This window comes from Theropithecus gelada, chromosome 10 (assembly GCF_003255815.1).
Source record: "Theropithecus gelada isolate Dixy chromosome 10, Tgel_1.0, whole genome shotgun sequence".
Taxonomy (NCBI): Eukaryota; Metazoa; Chordata; class Mammalia; order Primates; family Cercopithecidae; genus Theropithecus; species Theropithecus gelada.
In genome coordinates this window covers 9,645,360-9,671,829 of record NC_037678.1, presented here as the reverse complement: position 1 = coordinate 9,671,829, position 26,470 = coordinate 9,645,360, and the positions used below count along the sequence as shown (strand labels likewise).

Below are 26,470 nucleotides of genomic sequence, written 5' to 3'. Positions count from 1 at the left end.
GCCTCCCAGGTTCAAGCAATTCTCCTGCCTCAGCCTCCCTGGTAGCTGGGATTATAGGCATGTGCCACCAGGCCCAGCTAATTTTGTATTTTTAGTAGAGACAGGGTTTCTCCATGTTGGTCAGGCTGGTCTCGAACTCCCGACCTCAGGCGATCCACCCGCCTCGGCCTCCCAAAATGCTGGGATTACAGGCGTGAGCCACTGCGCCCGGCTTAAGGTTTCTTTTTCCTTGAGTAAATTTTTTGTTTCTGGGTACAGTGGCCCACACCTGTAATCCAGGCACTTTGGGAGGCCGAGGCCAGTGGATCACCTGAGGTCAGGAGTTCAAGACCAACCTTACCAACATGGTGAAACCCCATCTCTACTAGAAATACAAAATTAGCCCGGCGTGGTGGCGCATTCCTGTAATCCCAGCTAGAGTTTGGGAGGCTGGGGCAGGAGAATCGCTTGAACCCGGGAGGCAGAGGTTGCAGTGAGCAGAGATTGTGCCATTGCACTCCAGCCTGGGCAATAAGGGTGAAGCTCTATCTCAAAAAAAAAAAAAAAAAAGAAAATTGTTGTGATGGAGAGTGCTTTGTTGTGTTGAGATTTTAGAAGTTTAGAAGCATTTACTTAATGATCACTCAGTAGTGTTGATAAGTAATAGGTTTGGGAAAATATAGCCAGTGTTTTAAATATTTCTCACGTAGTCAATTGTATGAAATTGGATTCAGCAAACATAAGAATGCTTTGAAGGGTATGAAAGACGGTTTTTTTTGATCCTGCTTTGATTTCCAAATAATTTTCTTGTTTCAGAAGTAACTTCCTGATATGCGTTAATATATACTGTTATTAATGAAAATGAGAGATAACATATAAAGTTATTACAATTATGAATTTTCTTCTGAAATTTAAAAAAAAAATTGATTTTTAAATTTCTTTCTTTTTTTTTTTTTTTTTTTTTTGAGACAGAGTCTTGCTCTGTCGCCCAGGCTGGAGTGCAGTGGCCGGATCTCAGCTCACTGCAAGCTCCACCTCCCGGGTTCCCGCCATTCTCCTGCCTCAGCCTCCCGAGTAGCTGGGACTACAGGCGCCCACCACCTTGCCCGGCTAGTTTTTTTTTTTTGTATTTTTTAGTAGAGACGGGGTTTCACTGTGTTAGCCAGGATGGTCTCGATCTCCTGACCTCGTGATCCGCCCGTCTCGGCCTCCCAAAGTGCTGGGGTTACAGGCTTGAGCCACCATGCCCGGCCTCTTTCTTGTTTTTTAGAGACTGAGTCTCACTCTGTCGCCCAGGCCGAAGTGTAGTGGGGTGACCTCAGCTCACTGCAACCTCTGCCTCCTGGGTTCAAGCGATTCTCCTGCCTCAGCCTCCCAAGTAGCTGGGACTACAGGTGTGCGCCACCATACCTGGCTAATTTTTTGTATTTTTAGTAGTGACAGAGTTTCATCGTGTTGGCCAGACTGGCCTCGAACTCCTGACCTCAGGTGATCTGCCTGCCTCGGCCTCTCAAGGTGCTAGGATTATAGGCGTGAGCCACCTCACCCAGCTGATTTTTTAATTTCTTTTTATTTTATGGATTATAGCTGTGAAATAACCAAAAGCAAAGTTCAGGAAAGGAAGAAAATAAAAAGATGAAAAAAAGGAAAGGTCAGATAATTCACCGATTATAACCAGCCTCTGCTTTTGTAAGAATATTTACTACTTGAGTAAATTAGGAAATTTTCAATGTTAAGTAACAGTGGCAGACTTAACAGGAATAATTATCAAGGAGATAAATAGCTCTAGTACAAAGTTCAGTATTCTGAGAATCCTAGGAGACTGTTAGCCAGCTCAATCTTGAAAGAAAAAAATGTGATATGAGCTCTTCTTGGCCCCATTTTGTTGCTTCAGCTGCTTCACATTGGCCCATAAGACCTTCACTTATCTCTCTCTCTTATTTCTTGCCAACTTCATCAACAAAAACATAAGTGTAGATGTCTGAAAAGTTAAATAAAAATATTTTATTAATGGAATACAAGTTACAGAATTTGCTGGTGAGATAAACTATATATAGGTAAAACAGTTAGATCCTGGGCCATGGGACATGGGTCACACCTGTAATTCCAGCACTTTGGAAGGCCAAGGCAGGCAGATTGCTTGAGGTCAGGAGTTCGAGACCAGCCTGGGCAACATGGTGAAACACCGTCTCTACTAAAAATACAAAAATTAGGCCAGGCACGGTGGCTCATGCCTGTAATCCCAACACTTTAGGAGGCTGAGGCTGGTGGATCATTTGAGGTCAGGAGTTTGAAACCAGCCTGGCCAACATGGTGAAATTTCGTCTTTACTGAAAATACAAAAATTAGCTGGGCCATGTGGTGCACACCTGTAATACTAGCTATTCAAGAGGCTAAGGCAGGAGAATCACTTGAACTGGGAAGTTAAAGGGTGCAGTGAGGTGAGATCGCACCACTGCACTCCAGCCTGCATGACAGAGCAAGACTTTCTCTAAAAATAGTAGCAATAAATAAATAAAAATACAAAGATAGGCCTGGTGGCTCACGCCTTTAATCCCAGCTATTCGGGTAGCTGAGGCACCAAAATCACTTGAACCCATGTGGTAGAGTTTCAGTGAGCCAGGATCGTGCCACTCCTCTCCTTCCTGGGTGACAGAGCAGGACTCTGTCTTCAAAAAAAAAAAAAAAATTAGATCTAAGGTAATCATATACTGAACATGAGTACTAAGGAGATTCAAAGATCTTTGACCAAGCCGTTTTTCTCTTGGGACTATCCCCATAGTAATTAAAGCACCAGTACGTGGGACATGAAAGTACTAAGATGTTAAGTACAAAGATATTTATTATAGCAGCAAAAAACTGAAAGCAGTTTGAATTCCTATAGTAGAGAAATGGCTGAATAAGTTATGGTCTATTTACCCCAAGAAATGTCATGGAGGCATCAAGAAGAATGAATTGAAGCGATACCAAATGACTTGAAGGGAAAGAATTCCATGACATATTGTTCTGTTGGAAAAGGAAGATACCAAAAAGAGTGTGTAGTGTCCCATTTTGTAAAACACTAGTGATCCAAAAAGCCCCAAATGCACGTATGTATGATTATGTGAGTGTTGAGAAACTCAGAAAAGATACATACTAGATTACAAACCTGGGCAAGGTGTTGATGTGAGTAGGAGGAGAGAATAGGAGTAAGGAGCCAGTGAAGGGAAAAACATTTATTGAAATAATTCAGTATTACATTTATATACAGCTATACAGTGTGTGTATTTAAGGAACTGAAATCGTTACCTTTTTAAAATTAAGAGGGGGCCGGGTGCAGTGACTTACACCTATAACCCCAGCACTTTGGGAGGCCGAGGCAGGCGGATCACTTGAGGTCAAGAATTCGAGACCAGCCTGGCCAACATGGTGAAACCCTGTCTCTACTAAAAATACAAAAATTAGCCCTGTGTGGTGGTGCACGCCTGTAGTCCCAGCTACTCAGGAGGCTGAGGCAGGAGAATTACTTGAACCAGGGAGGCAGAGGTTGCAGTGAGCCAAGATCATGCCATTGTACTCCATCCTGGGTGACAGAGCAAGACCTGTCTGAAAAAAAAAAAAAAAAATTAACTGGGTGTGGTGGCATACACCTGTAATCCCAGCTACTCAGGCTGAGGTGGGAGAATTGCTTAAGCTCAGGAGGCAGACATTGCCTTGAGCTGAGATGCCACCACTGCACTCCAGCCTGGGTGACAGAGTGAGACCCTGTTTAAAAAAAAATTTTTTTAAGGGATAAATCAACATTACTTGGGCTAATCAAGAAAACTTTTTGAATGAGAAAAGTCTGAAAACAAACATGTATTAAGCCAAGATTTTGGAGTGGAGTTAGTGTGGAGGAAGAAGAAATTTTAGAAAGAAGACACATTGTAAGCAAGGTAATAGGGAAAGAACAGATTTTTTACTTATATAGGAAGTAAGGAATTAATTGCAGAATAATTGGGGGAATGATAAAAAGAAAAAAACAAGTTGGCCGGGCGTGCTGGCTCACGCCTGTAATCCCAGCACTTTGGGAAGCCAAGACAGGTGGATCACTAGGTCAGGAGTTCAAGACTAGCCTGGCCAATATGGTGAAACCCCATCTCTGCTAAAAATACAAAAAAAATTAGCCGGGCGCGGTGGTAGGTGCCTCTCATCCTAGCTATTCAGGAGGCTGAGGCAGGAGAATCGCTTGAACCTGGGCAGTAGAGGTTGCATTGAGCCAACATCAAGCCACTGCCCTCCAGCCTTGGTGACAGAGTGAGACTGTCTCAAAAAAAAAAGGCCGGGCATGGTAGCTCACGCCTGTAATCCCAGCACTTTAGGAGGCCGAGGCAGGCAGATCATGAGGTCAGGAGATCGAAACTATCCTAACATGGTGAAACCCCGTCTCTACTAAAAATACAAAAAATTAGCCAGGCATAGTGGCAGGCACCTGTAGTCCCAGCTACTCGGGAGGCTGAGGCAGGAGAATGGCGTGAACCCAGGAGGCGGAGCTTACAGTAAGCCAAGATCGCACCACTGCACTTCAGCCTGGGAGACAGCGAGACTCCGTCTCAAAAAAAAAACAAAAAAAAATTGGCCAAGTCAGCAAAGGCCCTATATTGTATAGTTTCATTATATAAAATCTCTGCAATAGGCAAATCCATAGAGATAGATAATAGGTTAGGAGTTGCCAAGGGCTGGGGGATTGTGAGAAAATGGGGAGTGACTGCTTATGAACATGGAGGTTTTTTTTTTTTTATTGAAATGTTTTAAAATGCATTGTGATGGTTGCACAATTCTGTGACTATACCAAAAACTCTTGAATTATATACTTTCATTTTATTATTATTTTTATTTTTATTTTTATTTTTATTTTTTGAGATGCAGTCTTGCTCTGTCACCTAGGCTGGAGTGCAGTGGCGGGGTCTTGGCTCACTGCAACCTTCACCTCCTGGGTTCAAGCGATCTCCTGCCTCAGCCTCCTGAGTAGCTGGGATTACAGGCGTGCACTACCACACCTGGCTAATTTTTTTTTTTTTTTTTTTTTTTTTTTTGAGACAGAGTCTCGCTCTCTGCAAACTCTGCCTCCCGGGTTTACGCCATTCTCCTGCCTCAGCCTCCTGAGTAGCTGGGACTACAGGCGCCCGCCACCACACTCAACTAATTTTTTTTGTATTTTTAGTAGAGACGGGGTTTCACCATGTTGACCAGGATGGTCTCGATCTCCTGACCTCGTGATCTGCCCGTCTTGGCCTCCCAAAGTGCTGGGATTACAGGCGTGAGCCACCGCGCCCGGCCAATTTTTGTGTTTTTTTAGTAGAGATGAGGTTTCACCATATTGGCCAGGCTGGTCTCGAACTCCTGACCTCAGGTGATCTTCCCGCTTTGGCCTCCCAAAGTGCTGGGATTTCAGGCGTGAGCCACCTCAGCTACTCAGGAGGCTGAGGTGGAAGAATTGCTTGAGCCTGAGAGGCAGAGGTTTCAGTGAGCTGAGATCATGCCACTGCACTCTAGCCTGGGCAACAAGAGCGAAACTCTGTCTCAAAAAAAAAAAAAAAAAAAAAAAAATTATATTCATTGAATATAACTGAGTGAGTAAAAGAATGAGCCAAAGACCTGGAAGAGATCTAAGGGGTCCATGATTCCAGATTTCAGGCGGGGCCACATTCAACTATCATTTCTTCCAAGTTTTTGCAGTGGGATAGAAATTTGAAACCTGGGTTATCTCCTTAATTCTCCATGTGCTGGGAGGAGATTTGGCATAAGTTGAACAATTGGACTTGAGTATCTCCATCTAATATCAAACTACCTTAAGTACTTTGGCATTGCAGAAATGTAAAGCATCCCTTTTATTTGTCATTTCTAGGGGAGGTAACTCCAGGACTATCTCAGGTGGAATATGCACTTCGCAGACACAAACTAATGTCTCTGATCCAGAAGGAAGCTCAAGGGCACAGCGGGACAGACCAGACGGTGGTTGTGCTCTCCAACCCTACATACTACATGAGCAACGATATTCCCTATATTTTCCACCAGGACAACAATTTCCTGTACCTGTGTGGATTCCAAGAGCCTGATAGCATTCTTGTCCTTCAAAGCCTCCCTGGCAAACAGTTACCATCACACAAAGCCATTCTTTTTGTGCCTCGGCGAGATCCCAGTCGAGAACTTTGGGATGGTCCACGATCTGGCACTGATGGAGCAATAGCTCTAACTGGAGTGGACGAAGCCTATACGCTAGAAGAATTTCAACATCTTCTACCAAAAATGAAAGGTAACAAATGGGAGCAGAAGTCACATTACAAACCAGATTAGGATTAAGACCTTTCTTGCCTGTTTAGACAAGTCTTTAATTTCATTATCATAGCACCACCGTGAAAAGACCATGAGCACCATGAAAGAAATGAAAGCCTTTTCCAGAAGATTGAGCTTCTTTAAAGATTTCATTTATGCCTGCTGCATTGGCTCACACTTGTAATCCCAGCACTTTGGGAGGCTGAGGCAGACAGGTTCCTTGAGGCCAGGAGTTCAAGACCAACCTGGCCAACATGGCAAAACCCCGTCTCTACTAAAAATACATAAATTAGCCAGGCATAGTGGCGTGCGCCTGTAATCCCAGCTACTCAGGTGGCTCAGGCAGGAGAATCACTTGAGCCCGGGAGGTGGAGGTTGCAGTGAGCCGAGATCATGCCACTGCATTCCAGCCTGGGCAACCAAGCAAGATTGTCTTTAAAAAAAAAAAAAAAGATTTCATTTATTCGTTTGCAGGAGGTTACAGTGAACCAGTGAGCCAAGATCCCACCACTGCTCTCCAGCCTAGGCGACAGAGCAAGACTCCATCTCAAAAAAATAAATAAATAAAATAAAAGTATATAATTCAGGAGTTTTTGGTATAGTCACGGAATTGTGCAACCATCACCACAATGAATTTTAGAACATTTCATGGAAAAAAAAAAACTCCATGTTCACTGGATTATTCATTAATGGAGACTGTTACTTATCCTAGTTTGAAATCTCAGAGAGATAATTTTCTTTTAAAGCAAAGGATAAGCCAGACACAGTGGTGTGCATCTGTAGTCCAGCTACTTAAGAGGCTGAGGTAGAAGGATCACTTGAGGCCAGGAGTTCGGGTCCAGACTGCACAACGTAGTGAGGCCCCATCTCCAAAAAATAAATTAGGGACAGGATGGGCATGGATCACTCTTCAAGATTACTGACCAGTCTTGATATTTGACTACTACTTCTTATCTTAGTGCTCTTGCCAACTCTTCTAAAAGAGGTACTGTTCTCCAAGAACGATCCGTGCGTCACAGCATCAGAATCACTTGGTAATGCATATTAAAATTTAAAATGCATAATACGTAATAGAAATTAAAATCTCAGGTCTCCACGTCCTAGCTACTGAATCAGAATCTACATTTTAACAAGATCCTGTGTGGTTCATATACAGTTGAGTTCTTTTTTTTTTTTGGCAGGGTCTCACTGTCACCCAGGTTGGGATGTAGGTATAGTGGCACACTCATGGCTCACTGCAACCTCGAACCCCAAAGCTCAAGCAGTCTTCCTGCCTCAACCTCCAGAATACTGGGATTACCTGGGTACACCACCACGTTTGGCTCATTTTTTTATTTTTTGTAGAGATGGAGTTTCACTTTGTTGCCTAGGCTGGTTTTGAACTCCTGGCCTCAAATGAGCCTCCCACCTCAGCCTCCTGAAGTGCTGGGATTACAGGTGTGAGGCACCGTGCCCGGCCACAGTTGAGTTCTTGTCCCTTGAAGAAATTACCTTCTCTACAGTTATTCTGGTGAAATTTTAATCATTCTGAATGTTTTGAGATTTTCCTTCTGGGAATTTTTTCAGAACCTACACCACATTATAAACTATCTTTAGTAATTCTCATAAAACTTTAGCTCTGAGAGCATTTTATTTTTTGAAGTATCTTATTTGGAAAATAAGATAGATGATCAAGTTTAAAAATACTGATTTCAGGCCAAGATAATGTATAATTGTAAAGTTTTTGTTTGATTTTTCTCATATGGCTTATAAATCATTTCTGAAGTTAGTTTCTAAAAGAAAATTCCAAAAATGTTTTTCACAATCATGAAATATATTAGACTGTTTCCTTTAAAGCCTCTTTTGGGAGAAAATACTCATTTGAATAAGTTCTAACATCTGATTAAATTCTTTTTATTTATAGAAATATTTTCCATTTTATAGATAATTAGCCTGTTCAATTCATTGAATGTTCTTATGTCTTCAAAATCCACAATAAATATGGGGCATAGAATCATTTTCTTTGTAGCTTTTTTATTTCTTACATTAGTTGCTAGTTGTCTATTCTACTGTCTAAATTTTATTAACTCACTATAGTTACAATCTCATGTAAAATCAGTTTCTCAAAAGTACTTCTCGGTCACCATTCCTTTTTTTTTTTTTTTTTTTGAGACAGAGTTTTACTCTTGCCCAGGGTGGAGTGCAATGGCGCGATCTCGGCGCACTGCAACTCCTGCCTCCCAGATTCAAGCAATTCTCCTGCTTCAGCCTCCCGTGTAGCTGGGATTACAGGCACACACCACCATGCCCGGCTAATTTTTGGTTTTTTTAAGTAGAGACAAGGTTTCACCATGTTAGTCAGGCTGGTCTCGAACTCCTGACCTCAGGCGATCCACCCCTGCTCAGCCTCCCAGGATATTATAGGCGTGAGCCACCGCGCCTGGCTGAAATCATTTATTTAAAGGTTTTAAAACCTTTAAAAAGGTGAGCTATGATTTCATACACTTTGTATAGGTAGTAGAGATTGTTTTACTTTTTAAAAATTACAACAATTGGCCAGATGCGGTGGCTCACGCCTGTAATCCCAGCACTTTGGGGGGCCAAGGCAGGCGGGTTGCCTGAGATCAGGAGTTTGAGACCAGTCTGGCCAACATGGTGAAACCCCGTCTCTACTAAAAATATGAAAAAATTAGCTGGGCATGGTGGCGTGCGCCTGTAATCCCAGCTACTCGGGAGGTTGAAGCGAGGGAATTGCTTGAACCAGGAAGGTGGAGGTTGCAGTGAGCTGAGATCTCGCCACCGTACTCCAGCCTGGGCGACAGAGCAAGACTCGGTCTCAAAAAAAAAAATTACGCAACAATTAAATTTCTATCTATCATAAGTAGGAAAGTGTTTCCCATGTGGTATATATTTAGAACCATTTGTATTTTAAAAATGAAAATATGTAGGACATAGAATTACTAGTGCATATCCAATCGAAGTTTTCTGGATTTTTTCCCTTCTACTTTCCCCAAAGTACTTTTTAGTCATATAAAATATACAAACCTTCTCACTTGGATTGTTAGGAATACTGTTCATAGCTTACTGTTAGAAAAAAAGAACAAATGTAGATCTGGTATTAAGTACAAATCGTTTTTATAATGAACATTTATATCGTATATCTTAGGCAAATATAGACCATTTCCTTAGGTCTCTAACGTTGAAAGCTGAACTGTGATTGTTTACAAAGAGAATGTATAGCAGATGCAAAGGGAGAAGTGAGGAAATATCAACTGTAGTGTTTCCATAGCAATGAATAATTGCTCCAGAATGGAAGGAGAACCCTTTCCTCTAGTTCTGAGATCATTATGTGAAAGGATGGGACACTTTACCCATAAAGTCATAATCTGAGTATGTTTATGTTTTTCTGTCCTTCTGTGTGCAATTATTCAACAGGTGCCTCTAGCTCAGTAAGTGGTGGTGAAGAACAGTTGTTTTAATTGTTTAATTTAATAATGAAGGCCAGGCACGGTGACTCACGCCTGTAATCCCAGCACTTTGGGAGGCTAAGGTGGGTGGATCACAAAGTCAGGAGTTTGAGACCAGCCTGGCCAATATGGTTAAACCTCATCTCTACTGAAAATACAAAAATTAGCCAGGCGTGGTGGTGGGCGCACATAGTCCCAGCTACTTGGGAGGCTGAGGCAGAAGAATCGCTTGAACCTGGGAGATGGAGGTTGCAGTGAGCTGAGATCTTGCCACTGCTTTCCAGCCTGGGTGACAGAACGAGACTCTGTCTCAAAAATAGAGAGAGAGAAAGAGAGAAAATCAAAGCTTGAATAAAGCTTTAGTCCCAGGTATTGTCCTTTATAAAGAACACTGAAGTTTAGGGGCAGAAAAGCTGGATATTCCGTCTTAGAATGTCTTGCCATTTCCAGGGAATTACCTTTTTAGTGATTTATAATCAAACCTTTACTGCTTCAGTCCTGAGAGTCTTACTCTCAACACTTTAGAGTTCCACATTACAGGTTTTGTAGTTTTGACTCTTGTTGAAGTTGTTATGACAGTTGATATTTCTTGTTGCTGGTAGTTTTGTTTTAAATTTATTTTTTGGCTTCTCATTCTAAGCGGAGACAAACATGGTTTGGTATGACTGGATGAGGCCCTCGCATGCACAGCTTCACTCTGACTATATGCAGCCCTTGACTGAGGCCAAAGCCAGGAGCAAGAACAAGGTTCAGGGTGTTCAGCAGCTGATACAGCGCCTCCGGCTGATCAAATCTCCTGCAGAAATTGAACGAATGCAGATTGCTGGGAAGCTGACATCACAGGTATGATTCCTACTGAAAAAGTTTTTTCCAGATTGGAAAAATCATAAGCTCTTAAGGTTCAGTAAGCACCTTGAGGCCATATACCCAATGCAGCAGTCTCCTCACCGCAGATGGGCATCTGGCTTCTGCTCCAGTGTGTAGTGAACATACCTAGAGACTTGCTTAATACCTTGCAAGACAAAGTAAATCTGCTTTCTGTGAAGGTGGTTCTTTTACCCATCAATCTTAATTATTTCTCCTTAGAACGACAGAAATTTATACTATTTCCTTTCCTTACAGTTACACTAATAGCGTCAGTTAAACAGTTTGCTTCTAAGAAAGACTCAGGACCCAAAGTGACAGTGCTTACAGATCTGCAGTTTATTATAGGAAAAGGGTGAAAAATAATCATAGTATGAAAGTAAGGATATCTATCACAGCCAATGGCTATCTCAAAGCAAAGAGTCGAGAGAAACCAGGTGCAGGCTTCAATGGTCCTCCCTAGGTAAGGGCCAGGCAGGATGTATCTCTCTCTTACAGATTAGGAATCACCAGTGTTGTCATACTCTGCTCAGGCTGCCATTACAAAATATCACAGTCTGCATGGCTTAAACAAGAGAAATTGATTGTCTCATAATTTTGCAGTCTAGAAGTCCAAGATCAAGGTGCCATCATGGTCCATTTCTGGTGAGGGCTCTCCTGGCTTAAAGAAGGCCGCTTTCTTGCTGCGTCCTTACATGACAATGAAAGAGAGCCTTCTTGTATGGCCATAGTCCTGTCAAATTAGAGCCCCACCCTTAATTACCTCCTAAAGACATAGAGAGTAGAGCTTAAACACATTAATTCTGGGAGAAACACAATTCAGTCCATGGCACATGCAGCAGAATACCTCAGAATCAGAGACCCCAAAATGGAATCTCAGCTAGGGATTTTTGGTTTTTTTGGTCACATAATCATATTCCTGCTATATAACAGTAAAGCCCCCCCAGAGGTTTCACAGAGACCAAGTGTAAACCATAAATCTCATTGGCTACCCCAAAACTCCTTATTTCATTTATTCTCTCCAAGGTGTTGGCCATTGACTTAATGTAAAAAAATTTTTTACTGTGGTGAAATATGCATAATATAAAATACATCATTGTGACCTTTTTTTTTTTTTTTTTTAGACAGAGTCTCGCTCTGTCACCCAGGCTGGAGTGCAGTGGCCGGATCTCAGCTCGCTGCAAGCTCCACCTCCCGGGTTTACGCCATTCTCCTGCCTCAGTCTCCCGAGTAGCTGGGACTATAGGCACCTGCCACCTTGCCCAGCTAGGTTTTTTTTGTATTTTTTAGTAGAGACGGGGTTTCACCATATTAGCCAGGATGGTCTCGATCTCCTGACCTCGCGATCTGCCCGTCTCGGCCTCCCAAAGTGCTGGAATTACAGGCTTGAGTCACCGCGCCCGGCCATTGTGACCATTTTTAAGTTGCAATTCAGTGACATGAAGGATATTCACATTGTTGTGCCCACTTTTCCCGCCTTTTTCCATCATTCCAAATAGAAACTGTACATAAATCATAACTTCCCATTCTCCCTCCTCCAGCCCCCAGTAACCTCTCCTTTCTCTATGAATCTGCCTATTCTAGCTACTGCATAGAAATGGAATCATACAACATTTGGCTTTTTGTGACTGGCTTATTTCACTTAGCATAATGTTTTGAAGGTTCTTCCGTTAGAATTTCATTCTTTTTTTTTTTTTTAGATGCCCAGACTAGAGTGCAGTAGCATGATCACAGCTCACTGCAGTCTCGACCTCCTGGGTTCAAGTGATCTTTCCACCGTAGCCTCCCAAGTAGCTAGGACCATGGGCGCATGCCACCATGCCTGCTAATTTTTTAAAATTTTTTATAGAGACAGGGTTTATCAGTGTTGTCCAGGCTAGTCTCGAACTCCTGAGCTCAAGCAATCCGCCCACCTTGACCTCCCAAAGTGCTGGGATTACAGGTGTGAGCTGCCATGCCCAGCTTCATTATTTTTAAAGACTGAATAATATTCCATTGTATGCATATGCCATATTTTATTTGTCCATTCATCCTTTGATAAACATTTGGTTTCCTTCTACGTTTTTTTTTTTTTACTATTGTGAATAACGTTGCTGTGAATATAAGTGTACAAATATCTTGTGTTCAAGTCTCTTTCAATTCTATTTGGTATATACACACAACTGGAGTTGCTAGATCAAATGATAATTTTATGTTTAATATCTTGAGCACCACCATACTGTTATCCATAGTGGCTGCACCATTTCACATTCCCACTAGCAACACACCAAGGGTTCCAATTTCTCCACTCTACACCAACATTTGTTCTGTTTTTGTGGTAATAGCCAATCCTAATGGGTGTGAAGTGGTATCTTATCGTGGTTTGGATTTGTATTTCCCTAATAATTAGTGGTATTGGGCATCTTTTTATGTGCTTCCTGCCTTCCTAATGGTTTTGTTTTGTTTTTTGTTGTTTTTTCCTTTCTTTTTGAGACAGTGTCTCGCTGTCACTCAGGTTGGAGTGCATGGTGAGATCATAGTTTACTGCAGCCTTGAATTCCTGGACTTAAGGGAGACTCTTGGCCGGGCGCGGTGGCTCAAGCCTGTAATCCCAGCACTTTGGGAGGCCGAGGCGGGCGGATCACGAGGTCAGGAGATCGAGACCATCCTGGCTAACATGGTGAAACCCCGTCTCTACTAAAAATACAAAAAACTAGCCGGGCGTGGTGGCGGGCGCCTGTAGTCCCAGCTACTCGGAGGCTGAGGCAGGAGAATGGCCTGAACCTGGGAGGCGGAGCTTGCAGTGAGCCGAGATCGTGCCACTGCACTCCAGCCTGGGTGACACAGCGCGAGACTCCGTCTCAAAAAAAAAAAAAAAAAAAAAAAAAAAAGGGAGACTCTTGCCTCAGCCTCCTGAGTAGCTTGGATTACAGGCACATACCACCACGCCTGGCTAATTTTTTAGGTTTTTGTAGAGATGGGTTCTCACTATATTACCCAGGCTGGTATTGAACTCCTGGCCTCAAGAGATCTTCCGTCCTCAGCCTCCCAAAACACTAAGATCACAGGCATGAGCCACCATGCCCAGCTTCCTCTTAACAATTTCAATCAGTATATTTCCTGCCACACCTTGACCAAGGAAGGAACTTTAGCAAAATAGCTCTGGCTAATTCTAAGCCCAGAATTAGCAGAACAGTTCACTCTGCCCCCATAACCAATATTAACTCTATTTTTTGATAAAACAGTAATCCTGAGTTGACAACAGTTAACTTCACTTCTCAATATCATATAGATAAAATATATAGACAAGCAGGGCACAGTGGCTCACCCCTATAATCTCAGCACTAAGGCCAAGGTGGGAGGATCACGTGAGGCAGCAAGGAGTTAGAGACCAGCCTGGCAACATGGCAAGACCTCACCTCTACAAAAAAAACTATATTTTAATTAGCCAGGCATTGTGGCATACGCCTGTAGTCCTACTTACTCTGGAGGCTGAGGCAGAAGGATCACTTTAGACCAAGAGTTTAAGGTTGCAGTGAAGTATTATCACATCACTGCACTCCAACCTGGGTGACAAAGCAAACTCTGTCTCTAAAAACATGCATACATAGAATCCAAACATTTACAATGATCAGTGAAGGGTTGGTACTGATTTAAAGAGACAGCTGAATTATCCAATTATACTTTCTTTTTTTTTTTTTGAGACGGAGTCTCGCTCTGTTGCTCGGGCTGGAGTGCAGTGGCCAGATCTCAGCTCACTGCAAGCTCCGCCTCCCGGGTTCCCGCCATTCTCCTGCTTCAGCCTCCCGAGTAGCTGGGACTACAGGCGCCTGCCGCCTCGCCCAGCTAGTTTTTTGTATTTTTTTAGTAGAGACGGGGTTTCACCATGTTAGCCAGGATGGTCTCCTGACCTCGTGATCCGCCCGTCTCAGCCTCCCAAAGTGCTGGGATTACAGGCTTGAGCCACCGCGCCCGGCCCAATTATACTTTCTTGTGTTTTTGTATGAACTGTACAGTCCTTTGGACTCCCTGATCCATGGTTTTCTGCACTTTATGGTATATATCTGAGTTATTAGAAATAATAATCTATCATTAATCAAGTCTAAATATTCATCAAACCAATTCTCCTCCATAGGGATAACATTCCAACAGGACTTTAATTCAGTCTCTCAATATATTTGATCATCATCATCAGTATTATACTAAATTTTATAAGCTCCTAAGATACAATTTTACCTGACCCCATCTTACATCATGTAGCAGTACCATTGAAGCAAGAAGTCAGACAAAATTTAGCTGCTAAAGGCTTACATTAAAATAAAAATTAAGGCCAGGTGTGATGGCTCACACCTGTAATCCCAGCACTTTGGGAGGATGAGGCAGGAGAATCACTTATGCTCAGGAGTTCAAGACTAGCCTGGGCAACAGGGAGAGACCCCATCTCTACAAAAGATTTTTTAAAATAGCCAGGTGTTGTGGTCCCAGCTGCTTGGGAGGCTGAGGAAGGAGGATCACTTGAGCTGGGGCAGTTGAAGCTGCAGTGAGATTTGATCGTGCCACTGCACTCCAGCCTGGGCAACAGAGTGAGACCCCATCTCAAAAAAGAATAATAAAAATTAAAAAAATAAAATTAACAAATAAGACAGCTGGATGCAGTGGCTCACGCCTATACTCCCAACACTTTGGGAGGCCAAAGCGGGCAGATCACTTAAGCCCAGGAGTCCAAGACCAGCCAGGGCAACATGGTAAAACCCTGTCTCTGCAAAATACAAAAAAATTAGCTGGGCATGGTGGTATGCACCTATAGTCCCAGCTCCTCAGGAGGCTGAAATGGGAGGATCACATGAGCCCAGGGAGGTCAAGGCTGCAGTGAGCTGAGATTGCACCACTGCACTCCAGCCTGGGTGACAGAGTGAGACCCTGTCTCAATAAAGAAATAAATAAAAGAAGACAAAATCATGGTGTAATTATTTTGTCCCTCCCTGTGCAATTTACCTCTTCTTATATACCATATATTATTTCTCATAGGAGTCTAGATCAGAGACCATATCTCTGCTATTTCAAGATTCAAAACATCTTGAAAACAGCCAGATTTTCTTCTCGAAAAGTTACATGATTTAGCCAGATGTGGAGACTCATACTTGTAATCCCAGCACTTCGGGAGGCCAAGATGGGTGGATCACTTGAGCTCAGGAGTTTGAAACCAACCTCAGCCTCATAGTAAGACCCCATTTCTACAAACAAAAATGTTTTAATTAGCTGGATGTGGTGGCACATGCCTGTAGTCCCAAGTACTTGGGAGGCTGACATGGAAAGATCACTTGAGCCCAGGAAGTCAAGGCTGCAGTAAGCCATGATCATGCCACTGGTTACATGGTTTAGCTGGGCACAGTGGCTCACGCCTGTAATCCCAGCACTTTGGGAGGCTGAGGCTGGCAGATCACGAGGTCAGGAGATCAAGACCAGCCTGGCTAAGACGGTGAAACCCCGTCTCCACTAAAAATACAAAAAAATTAGCCGACTGTGGTGACGGGCACCTGTAGTCCTAGCTACTTGGGAGGCTGAGGCAGGAGAATCGCTTGAACCCGGGAGGCAGAGGTTGCAGTGAGCAGAGATAGCGCCACTGCACTCCATCCTGGGTGACAGAGCAAAAGAAACAAGAGAAGAGAAGAGAAGACATGACACGACCCTAGTCCTGTTTAAAGTTTGTCCAGGATCCACAAACTGCACTACAGGAAAAGAATGCTTGGCACTCAGTTGCATTGTTGGAGCTGTTAAAAAGCACCTCAACCGGTTGCATCCTTTAGTTAGAATTTCCATAGACCAGAGGGTCCAAGTCTCCCATGCATGCACAACATGGGGTTCTGCCATGGGAATGAATCACTGGCAGTCGTGCTTGGTATCCCTTGGACTCCACTTAAATTAAGGTATCTGTAATGCAGCTTGTGTTCACATGCAAGCTTATTCCTGTTGTTGGGTTGGTTTGGGCATGTTGTCATCATGCATGCTGTAAATTGTTAAGACCCATTTTGATAGCACTGTCTGTCATTTCAGCTTGCCACTTTTTTTCTTACTCTTGAAATAGGATGTCTTCAAGGCGCCCTATTGGCATTGGCAAATCTATTTCTTTGTCTTTTTTTTTTTTTTTTTTGAGATGGAATCTCGCTCCGTCACCAGGCTGGAGAGCAGTGGCGCGATCTCGGCTCACTGCATCCTCCGCTTCCTGGGTTCAAGCAATTCTCCTGCCTCAGCTTCCCAAGTAGCTGGGACTACAGGCATGCACTACCATGCCCAGCTAATGTTTTTGTATTTTTAGTAGAGACAGGGTTTCGCCATGTTGGCCAGGATGGTCTCAATCTCTTGACCTTGTGATCCACTCGCCTTGGCCTCCCAAAGTGCTGGGATTACAGGTGTGAGCCACCATGGCCGGCCAGCAAATTATTTTATCAGTATGTCTTTCCTCATTAAAAACAAATCCACCTGCCAGTTGCTCCTAGCCTGGCTCCTAATTCCACTAAGGCTCTTATTTTGAGTATGGGAACATAACATGTTGTCACCATTAAATATTAGTACAACTAATATTTGTACAACTGTTTCATTTGTACAACTGCTTTACTACAGCTAGGAAATAAATTTGAGACCCCAAAATATTGAGTCCCCCAGGCTTAGGTCATATGAGTGGTAGTCACATCTAAATAGAGTCGTTTGAATATGCTTTCCAGAATCATCCACATTGAGTTTTGAATTCTCAGAAATGTAGGCCCACCAGGTTATACCTTGTTATTTCTTTTTGTTACTGAGCCAAGTATCCCAATTTTCTCTCTACCTCCTTATGCCTATTCACCCACAATAACAATGCAAATAGCTATTTTTACAGATATTATAATAGATGGAACATGGCATGAGATAGCATTCTATCATATTCTGGTAGCTTTGTAAAACCTTTATCGTCTCAATTAATGGTTATAGGTGCTAACTGAGATGATTATTCATTGATTTTCAAATTTAACTCGCTAAATATTCTCACAGGTTGCTTTCCTAACACAGATCCTTTATAATAGATACATCCGGCCAGCTGCTCATGCCTGTAATCCCAGCACTTTGAGAGGCCGAGGCAGGCGGATCACCTGAGGTTGGGAGTTCGAGACCAGCCTGACTGATACGGAGAAACCCAGTCTCTACTAAAAATACAAAATTAGGCCGGGCGCGGTGGCTCAAGCCTGTAATTCCAGCACTTTGGGAGGCCGAGACAGGCGGATCACGAGGTCAGGAGATCGAGACCATCCTGGCTAACACGGTGAAACCCCGTCTCTACTAAAATACAAAAAAAATTAGCCAGGCGAGGTGGTGGGCGCCTGTAGTCCCAGCTACTCGGGAGGCTGAGGCAGGAGAATGGCGTGAACCCGGGAGGCAGGGCTTGCAGTGAGCTGAGATCCGGCCACTGCACTCCAGCCTGGGCAACAGAGCCAGACTCTGTCTCAAAAACAAAACAAAACAAAAATAAAAACAAAATTAGCCAGGCGTGTTGGTACATCCCTATAATCCCAGCTACTCAGGAGGCTGAGGCAGGAGAATCACCTGAATCCAGAAGGTGGAGGTTGCAGTCAGCAGAGATAGCACCATTGCACTCCAGCCTGGGCAATAAGAGTGAAACTCCAACTCAAAAAAAAAAAAAAAAAAGATGTATCCTGTGAAACAGGAATCAAGATATAGCCTTATTTGTATTATTCCACATAGTCATGGATAGCTGTACCATTTCTTTTTGTTTTTTGTTTTTGTGTTTTGAGATGGAGTTTCGCTCTTGTTGCCCTGGCTGGAGTGCAATGGCATAATCTCAGCTCCCCACAACCTCCGCCTCCCAGGTTCAGGTGATTCTCCTGCCTCTGCCTCCCAGGTAGCTGGTATTATAGGCATGTGCCACTACGCCTGGCTAATTTTGTATTTTTAGTAGAGATGGGGTTTCTCCATATTGGTCAGGCTGATCTAGAACTCGCAACCTCAGGTAATCCGCCTGTGTGGCCTCCCAAAGTTTTGGGATTACAGGTGTGAGCCACCACATCCAGCAGCTGTTCCATTTCTTCATCCATTTTGAGGACATATGTCACTCCTGGAAGTGTGCTTGTTAGGTTGGCTATTGCCCAGCTCTCTTTTTGGCTCTTCAGAAGAGGAGGAGAACACTGGACATGGTGGTGATGCCAGTAGTCCCAACTACCCGGGAGGCTGAGGCAGGAGGATCACTTGATGTCAGGAGTTAGAAGCTGTAGTAGACTGTGATACAGGTGCTGCTATGATAGTGCCTGTGAGTAGCCACTGCACTCACAGGCAGCACAGCAAGACTCTATTTCTTAAAAAGGAAGGGATTTCATAAGTTCTTCACCCCAAGGGGTATCTGAGTTAAAGCAAAGAGAGAATATTATTCTCTTGCTTTAAGCATCTCTTGAGGCACCAGAAGCATCTGTCGAGCTTCTGTACACTCATTTATTGACTTCCTTCCCCTTAGCAACAACCTTGCCTTTCTTAATCATTTTTAAATTTTTTTATTTATATATAAAGTGTACAACATATTTTGATATACATATGCGTAATACAGTGGTTACTGCAGTCAAGAAAATGCATTTATTATTAATTTGAATGCAAACCTTTCCCGCTGAAGGAAACTTCCTCAGTCAGCTATTGAGGTAGTCCAATCATAGGGAGATAAATTGGATAAATACAGAAAATGGCACTATACTGTTGGCAGCTAGGACAATTTTTATGAATAGTTTAAGCTTCAGTGGACCCCACTGGTATATGTCATTTTTCAGTGCATCACTGGTTGACTTGAGTTCCTCCACCCATTTCATAGACTTGGTTGCCATTTCAAGAGATCAAGTTAGGCCATCAACTGTTGGTTCCAATCACCTTAAAATTCTGGCATAGAGTTTCTTTGGTATCAGCATGCCCTACTTTGATTTTTCCCTCAGAATTTTCATAGAGATTTCCAAAGAGCAGCTCCTCACATGGAGGGCTCTTTTATTGTCCAGTTATTTGTGACCCACTTGTTAGACCAATTCCAAGTCCATTAGTGACAGCCCAAAAATCAATATTTACCCAAATAATAGGGCTTTTGTGTCCAGTTCTTCTATCGGGACTATGATTGTAGCCTGTAATTCAGCCCTGTTGACCAACTTGTACTTAACTTTTTCCATAGGATTTTACTTTCTGCTGGACTCTGAACATCTACTTTTCATACAGAATTGCCCTCAGTTCTAGAACAGTCATCTGTGAAGCAGTCCAGTTGCCTGGCATTCATGGGCAAATAATAGAAAGGAGGGATCCTAGGGGGAAAAGACTACTTGCTCATGAATCTGATGATTCTTTCACATAGATCCCCTGGTAGCATGCTGCATATAGTTTATTCCAAAGAACACAGCTTCTTTGGACATTGTCCATCTTATTGAAATGCATTTCTTTTTTTTTTTTTTTTTCCCAATAGAGATTACTACTTTTCTTTTCTTTTCTTTTTTTTTTTTTTGAGACAAAGTTTTGATCTGTCGCCCAGGCTGGAGTGCAGTGGCGCAGTCTCGACTCACTGCAACCTCTGCTTCCCGGTTTCAAGTGATTCTCCTGCCTCAGCCTCCTGAGTAGCTGGGATTACAGACGCCCACCACCACGCCCGGCTTATTTTTGTATTTTTAGTAGAGACGGGGTTTCACCATGTTGCCCAGGCTAGTCTTGAACTCCTGACCTTAGGTGATCCAACTGCCTCTGCCTCCCAAAGTACTGGGATTACAGGCATGAGCCACCATGCCCGGCCCAGACTTTTTTAAATTAAAAAATTTATAACTTTTAAAAAAAATTGAGTCGGCCGGGCACGGTGGCTCAAGCCTGTAATCCCAGCACTTTGGGAGGCCGAGGCGGGCGGATCACGAGGTCAGGAGATCGAGACCATCCTGGCTAACATGGTGAAACCCTGTCTCTACTAAAAATACAAAAAACTAGCCGGGCGTGGTGGCGGGCGCCTGTAGTCCCAGCTACTCGGAGGCTGAGGCAGGAGAATGGCCTGAACCTGGGAGGCGGAGCTTGCAGTGAGCCGAGATCGCGCCACTGTACTCCAGCCTGGGTGACACAGCGCAAGACTCCGTCTCAAAAAAAAAAAAAAAAAAAAAAATTGAATTACAGACTTGAACCCTGGACTCTCAGATTAAAAATCTGATGCTCGAGCAACTGAGCTATGCAGACTTCTAACCAGACTTTTTATCCCTTTCACAGCAGCATCCCCACATCCCATGAGTTAATTCTGTCATTCGTAAATGCTTCATTAAGAGGCCCAGAGAGTATTGTACACTGTCTTACTCTGTCCAGTAGACGTAAAAGAGTTTCTTCTCCACCTCCAGGGCATTTTACTCACACATTTGTGAAAGGTCTTGTGTTCCCTGCCAGGAGTTGGGGTTATGAGATCCTGGCCTGCATATCAATATTCTTCATTTATTACTATGCTGGTATTAAAACACAGCATTTTGACATCTGATGTTAGAGACTCATTGGAACCTTTCTCTTTCTGAACTTCCTTTTAACTCAGATAATAAACATATCTGCCTTGGGATTTTTATAGTCTGAGGAGTTTAATGACAGGCAGTAGTGGATTCCAAACCTTCCTGTAAAATTCTATCAGGGTTGGCCTTTGTCAATTTTTGTATCATTATTTTTGGAGAAACAGGGTTTCATCATGTTGGCCATGAGGTCCTGAGCTTGAGCACTCTGCCCACCTGGGCCTCCCAAAGTGCTGGGATTACAGGCATGAGCCACCACGCCTGGCCTTTATGTGTTTTTTATTTAATTGTGGTGAGATGCATATAAAATTTTATCATTTTAGGCCGAGCACGGTGGCGCATGCCTGTAATTCCAGCACTCTGGGAGGCTGAGGCAGGCAAATCACTTGAGGCCAGGAGTTTGAGACCAGCCTGGGCAACAAGGCAAAACCCCGTTTCTACTAAAAATACAAAAAATTAGCCGGGTGTGGTGACACATGCCTGTAATCCCAGCAACTTGGGAGGTGGAAGTTGCAGTGAGCTGAGATCATGCTATTGCACTCCAGACTAGGCAACAGAGTGAGACTCTCAAAAAAAAAAAAAAAAATTTACCATTTTAGCCATTTTTAAATGCATGTCTTAAAAATGGCTAAAAATGGAAATTCAGTGACATTAGGTATATTCATACTGTGTGTGACCATTACTACTATCTTTTTTCAGACTTTTTTATCATCCCAAATAGAAATTTACTCAATAAATAATAACTTCCCATTCTCCCCTCCTCCCAGCCCCTGGTAACTTTTACTTTTTCTGTGACTCTGCCTATTCTAGCTACTTTATATAAGTAGAAGCATACGGTATTTGTCTTTTTGTGACTGGCTTACTTCACTTAGTAAAATGTTTTCAGAGTTCATCCATTTTGTAGCATTTATCACAATGACATTCCTCTGTGGCTGAATGCTATTCCATTGTATGTATAGACGTTTCCTTCATCTTTTCATCTGTCTTTGGACACTTGGGTTGTTTCCATCTTTTGGGCTATGATGACTAATGCTGGTATGTACCTGGGTTTACAAATAATTGTTCAGGTCCCTGCTTTCAGTTCTTTGGGGTATATACCCAGAAGTAGAATTGTTAGATCTGTGGTGATTCTGTGTTTAGTTTTTTTTTTCTTTTTTTGAGACGGAGTCTCCATTTGTTCCCAGGCTGGAGTGCAGCAGCACCATCTTAGCTCACTGCAACCTCCATCTCCTGGGCTCATGTGATCTTCCCACCTCAGCCTCCTGATTATATGTTTAATTTTTTGAGAAACCACCATCCAGTTTTCCACAGCACATGGACCACTTTACATTTCTACCAGCAATGTACAGGGGTTCCGGTTTTTCTACATTCTTGCCAATCAATGCTTGTTATTTTCTGCCTTTTGAGTACTAGCCACCTTAACGGGTATGAAATGACATCTCATAGTTTCTTTTTGCATTTCCTTAACATGTTGAGGATATTTTCCTGTGTTTATTGGTCATTTGTATATCTTATTTGATAAATACCAGTTCAGTTCCTTTGCCCATTTTTTAAATCGGGCTGGGTATTTTTGTTGTTGAGTTGTAGGAATTCCTTATATGTTTTTGATATTAATTACTAATCTGATATATAGTTTGCAAATATTCTCCCATTATGAGGGTTGGCTTTTTACTATTGATGGCATTCTTTAATGCTCAAGATTTTTTAATTTTTATAAAGTCCAGTTTGTTTTTTTGTTGTTGTTAACTGTGCTTTTGGTGTCATATCCAAGAAAATATTACCAAACCCAGTGTCATAAAGATATTCCCCTGTGTTTTCTTCTAAGAGTTTTATAGTTTTTTGTTTAGGTCTTTGACCCATTTTGAGTTAATATTTATATATGGTGTAAACTAAGGGTCTAACCTTATTCTTTTTCATGCCCCCTTTCTTTCTTGATTTTATTTCTTTTGTAAAGTCCTAAACTTACTATCTTTTTATTATCCAGGAAGTTGGGATAAAAGATCTTAAACTGCCTTTTTACATCTTCCTGAGATCTAACAGCAAAGTCACATATGAAGTTCATGCTGGTGGATGCCTTTTATCACAGTATCAGTCATAACCTGGGTGAGGGGTAGCCCATAATGGAGTTCATTTCTGTCCTCATACAACCAGAACCATACTGTCTGCATCCACAGCATTTCTGCAGCTTCAGGAGGCACTGACTGTATGACAAGGGAGGGGCAGGACAGTCGCCCATATCTAGATAACATATGATAGGCCCCTCCCTTCATCCATTTTAATAAACTAGGGGTTTCCCTGTGAACCATTCTCTCTCACTCAGCAGTATTCAGAATGAGAGATACTGTTCTTTGATCTAAAATTCTCAGGAACCATTTTTAACAAGAGTTCCTCAAGGTATTGCATGTAGTAATCTAGAAAATGGCTCATTTTCTTCACTGAATAGCCCCTTATATCCGTGTTTTTTTACCCATCGCTGTGCTCGAATTATTTTAGCTGTGGTTGGTCTCAGTTGACTCATCAAAAAAAAAAAAAAAAAAATGATAGTAGGACAGTTTCTTTGGGTTGGAGCTCCATCTGTTGATCAAAAAGAGAAGCTGATCTAAAAGAGATTCTGAGCTTACTTTCAGCCAGCACTGAAGGCACTAACCAAACTACTGAATATTTAGACCTACCAGCAATTCAGAATTCCCTCCGAATCCATTTTGCTAGCTCATGAAGTTCAGGGTCTATCATTTCCACACTCCATGATTTCAAACATGTACCATAGCAAACCAAGGATGAATTTTTTAAAAAATGAGTCAGTTGTGCTGGGACAGCTGGATATCCACATGCAAAAGAATGAAGTTGTGACTGGGCACGGTGGCTCACACCTGTAATCCCAGCGCTTTGGGAGGCCAGGGTGGGCAGATACGAGGTCAAGAGATAAGACCATCCTGGCCAACATGGTGAAACCTCATCTCTACTAAAAATACAAAAATTAGCTGGATGTGGTGGCGGGCACCTGTAATCCCAGCTACTTGGGAGGCTGAGGCAGGAGAATTGCTTGAACCTGGGAGGTGGAAGTTGCAGTGAGCCAAGATCATGCTACTGCACTCCAGTCTGGTGACAGAGCGAGACTCTGTCTCAAAAAAAAAAAAAAAAAAAAAAGAAATGAAGTTGTACCCCTACTTCATACGTTATCTAAAAATTAATTAGCCAAGTGTGGTGGCATATGCCTGTAATCCTGAGTACTCGGGAGGCAGAGTCTCCCTTTGTTCCCAGGCTGCCGTGTGGCAATAGGAGAATCACTTGAACCCAGACCAGGAGGCGGAGATTGCAGTGAGCCAAGATTACACCACTGCATTCCAGCCTGGGCAATAGAGCAAGACTCTTTCTCACAAATTAAGTAAATAAATAAATAAAATGGATCAGTGACCTAAACTTAAGAGCTAAAATTATAAAACTATTAGGGAAAAACATAAGGGTGAATCTTCCTGACCTTGGATTTGCCAAAGGATTCTTAAGTATGATACCAAAAGTACAGGCACCAAAAGAAAAAGTAGATAAATTAGAATTTATCAATGTTTAAAACTTCTGTACGTCAAAGGACACTTTTCTCACACTGAGAAACAGCCTTAGAGGAAAAAAAAAGGCCAGGCGCGGTGACCCACGCCTGTAATCCCAGTACTTTGAGAGGCTGAGGTGGGCAGATCACCTGAGGTCAGGAGTTCCAGACCAGCCTGGCCAACATAGTGAAACCCTGTCTCTACTAAAAATACAGAAAATTAGCCAGGTATAGTGGTGGATGCCTGTAATCCCAGCTACTTGGGAGGCTGAGACAGGAGAATTTCTTGAACCTGGGAGGCGGAGGTTGCAGTGAGCCAAGATCACACCACTACCCTCCAGCCTGGGCAACAGAGCAAGACTCTGTCTCAAAAACAAAGTAATTAATTAAACAATTTAATTTAAAAATAAATGAAAAGGCTGAGCGCGGTGGCTCACGCCTGTAATCCCAACACTTTGGGAGGCCAAGGTGGGCGGATCTCTTGAGCCCAGGAGTTTGAGACCAGCCTGAGCAACATGGAAAAACCCCATCTCTATGAAAAATACAAAAATAAGTTAGTTGGGTATGGTGGTATGCTCCTGTAGTTTCAGCTACTCACAAGACTGAGGCGGGAGGATCACTGGAGCCTGGGAGGCAGAGGCTTCAGTGAGCCGAGATCGCAGCACTGCACTTCAGCTTGGGTAACGGAGTGAGACCCTGTCTCAAAACAAAATAATTTTTAAAAATAATAAAAAACAAAGGGACTGGGCATGGTGGCTCATACCTGTAATCTTTGCACTTTGGGAGGCCAAGGCGGGGAGATCATTTGAACTCAGGAGTTCAAGAGCAGCCTGGGCAACATAGTGAGACCTCCTCTCTTTTTATTAAAAAAAAAAAGAATTTTAAAAACTTTTTAAAAATTGTTTAAAAGGACACTATCAAGAAAGTGAAAAAACGGAATGAGAGAAAATATTTGCAAATCATGTATCTGATAAGGTTCTACTAGTATCTAGAATATTTAAAGAACTTTTTGGTCGGGCGTGGTGGCTCAAGCCTGTAATCCCAGCACATTGGGAGGCCGAGACGGGCGGATCACGAGGTCAGGAGATCAAGACCATCCTGGCTAACACGTGAAACCCCATCTCTACTAAAACATACAAAAAACTAGCAGGGCAAGGTGGCGGGCCCCTGTAGTCCCAGCTACACAGGAGGCTGAGGCAGGAGAATGGCGTAAACCCGGGAGGCGGAGCTTGCAGTGAGCTGAGATCCGGCCACTGCACTCCAGCCTGGGCGACAGAGCGAGACTCCGTCTCAAAAAAAAAAAACAAAAAAAAAAAACTTTTTTTTTTTGAGATGGAGTTTTACTCTTGTCACCCAAGCTGGTGTGCAATGGCCTGATCTTGGCCCACCACAACCTCTGCCTCCCAGGTTCAAGCAATTCTCTTGCCTCAGCCTCCCAAGTAGCTGTGAATACAGGCGTCCGCCACCACGCCTAGCTAATTTTTATATATTTAGTAGAGATGGGGTTTCTCCATGTTGGTCAGGCTGGTCTCGAACTCCCGACCTCAGGTGATCCACCCTCCCCCCGGCCTCAGCCTCCCAAAGTGCTGGGATTACAGGCATGAGCCACCGTGCCCAGCCTATTTAAGGAACTCTTACAGTTCAACAACAGGCCAGATACAGTGGCTCATGCCTATAGGCCCAGCTACTTGAGAGGCAGAGCTACTCGTGCTACCACGCCTGGCTAATTTTTGTATTTTTTGTAAATACTGAATTTCACCATGTTGCTGAGGTTGGTTTCGAACTGCTGGACTCAAGCAATCCACCCAAACAAAGTGCTGGGACTACAGGCG

General features: G+C 43.0%; 1 protein-coding gene across 1 annotated transcript in view; it reads left to right on the top strand.

Annotated features, from left to right (window-relative positions):
- Nucleotides 1-26,470, top strand: part of XPNPEP3 (X-prolyl aminopeptidase 3) — a 70,746-nt gene that overhangs the window by 20,962 nt on the left and 23,314 nt on the right. Inside the window, exons 3-4 of the mRNA XM_025400529.1 lie at nucleotides 5,846-6,253; nucleotides 10,360-10,562. Coding sequence (XP_025256314.1) covers nucleotides 5,846-6,253; nucleotides 10,360-10,562 — 611 coding nt within the window. The remainder of the gene's footprint in view (nucleotides 1-5,845; nucleotides 6,254-10,359; nucleotides 10,563-26,470) is intronic.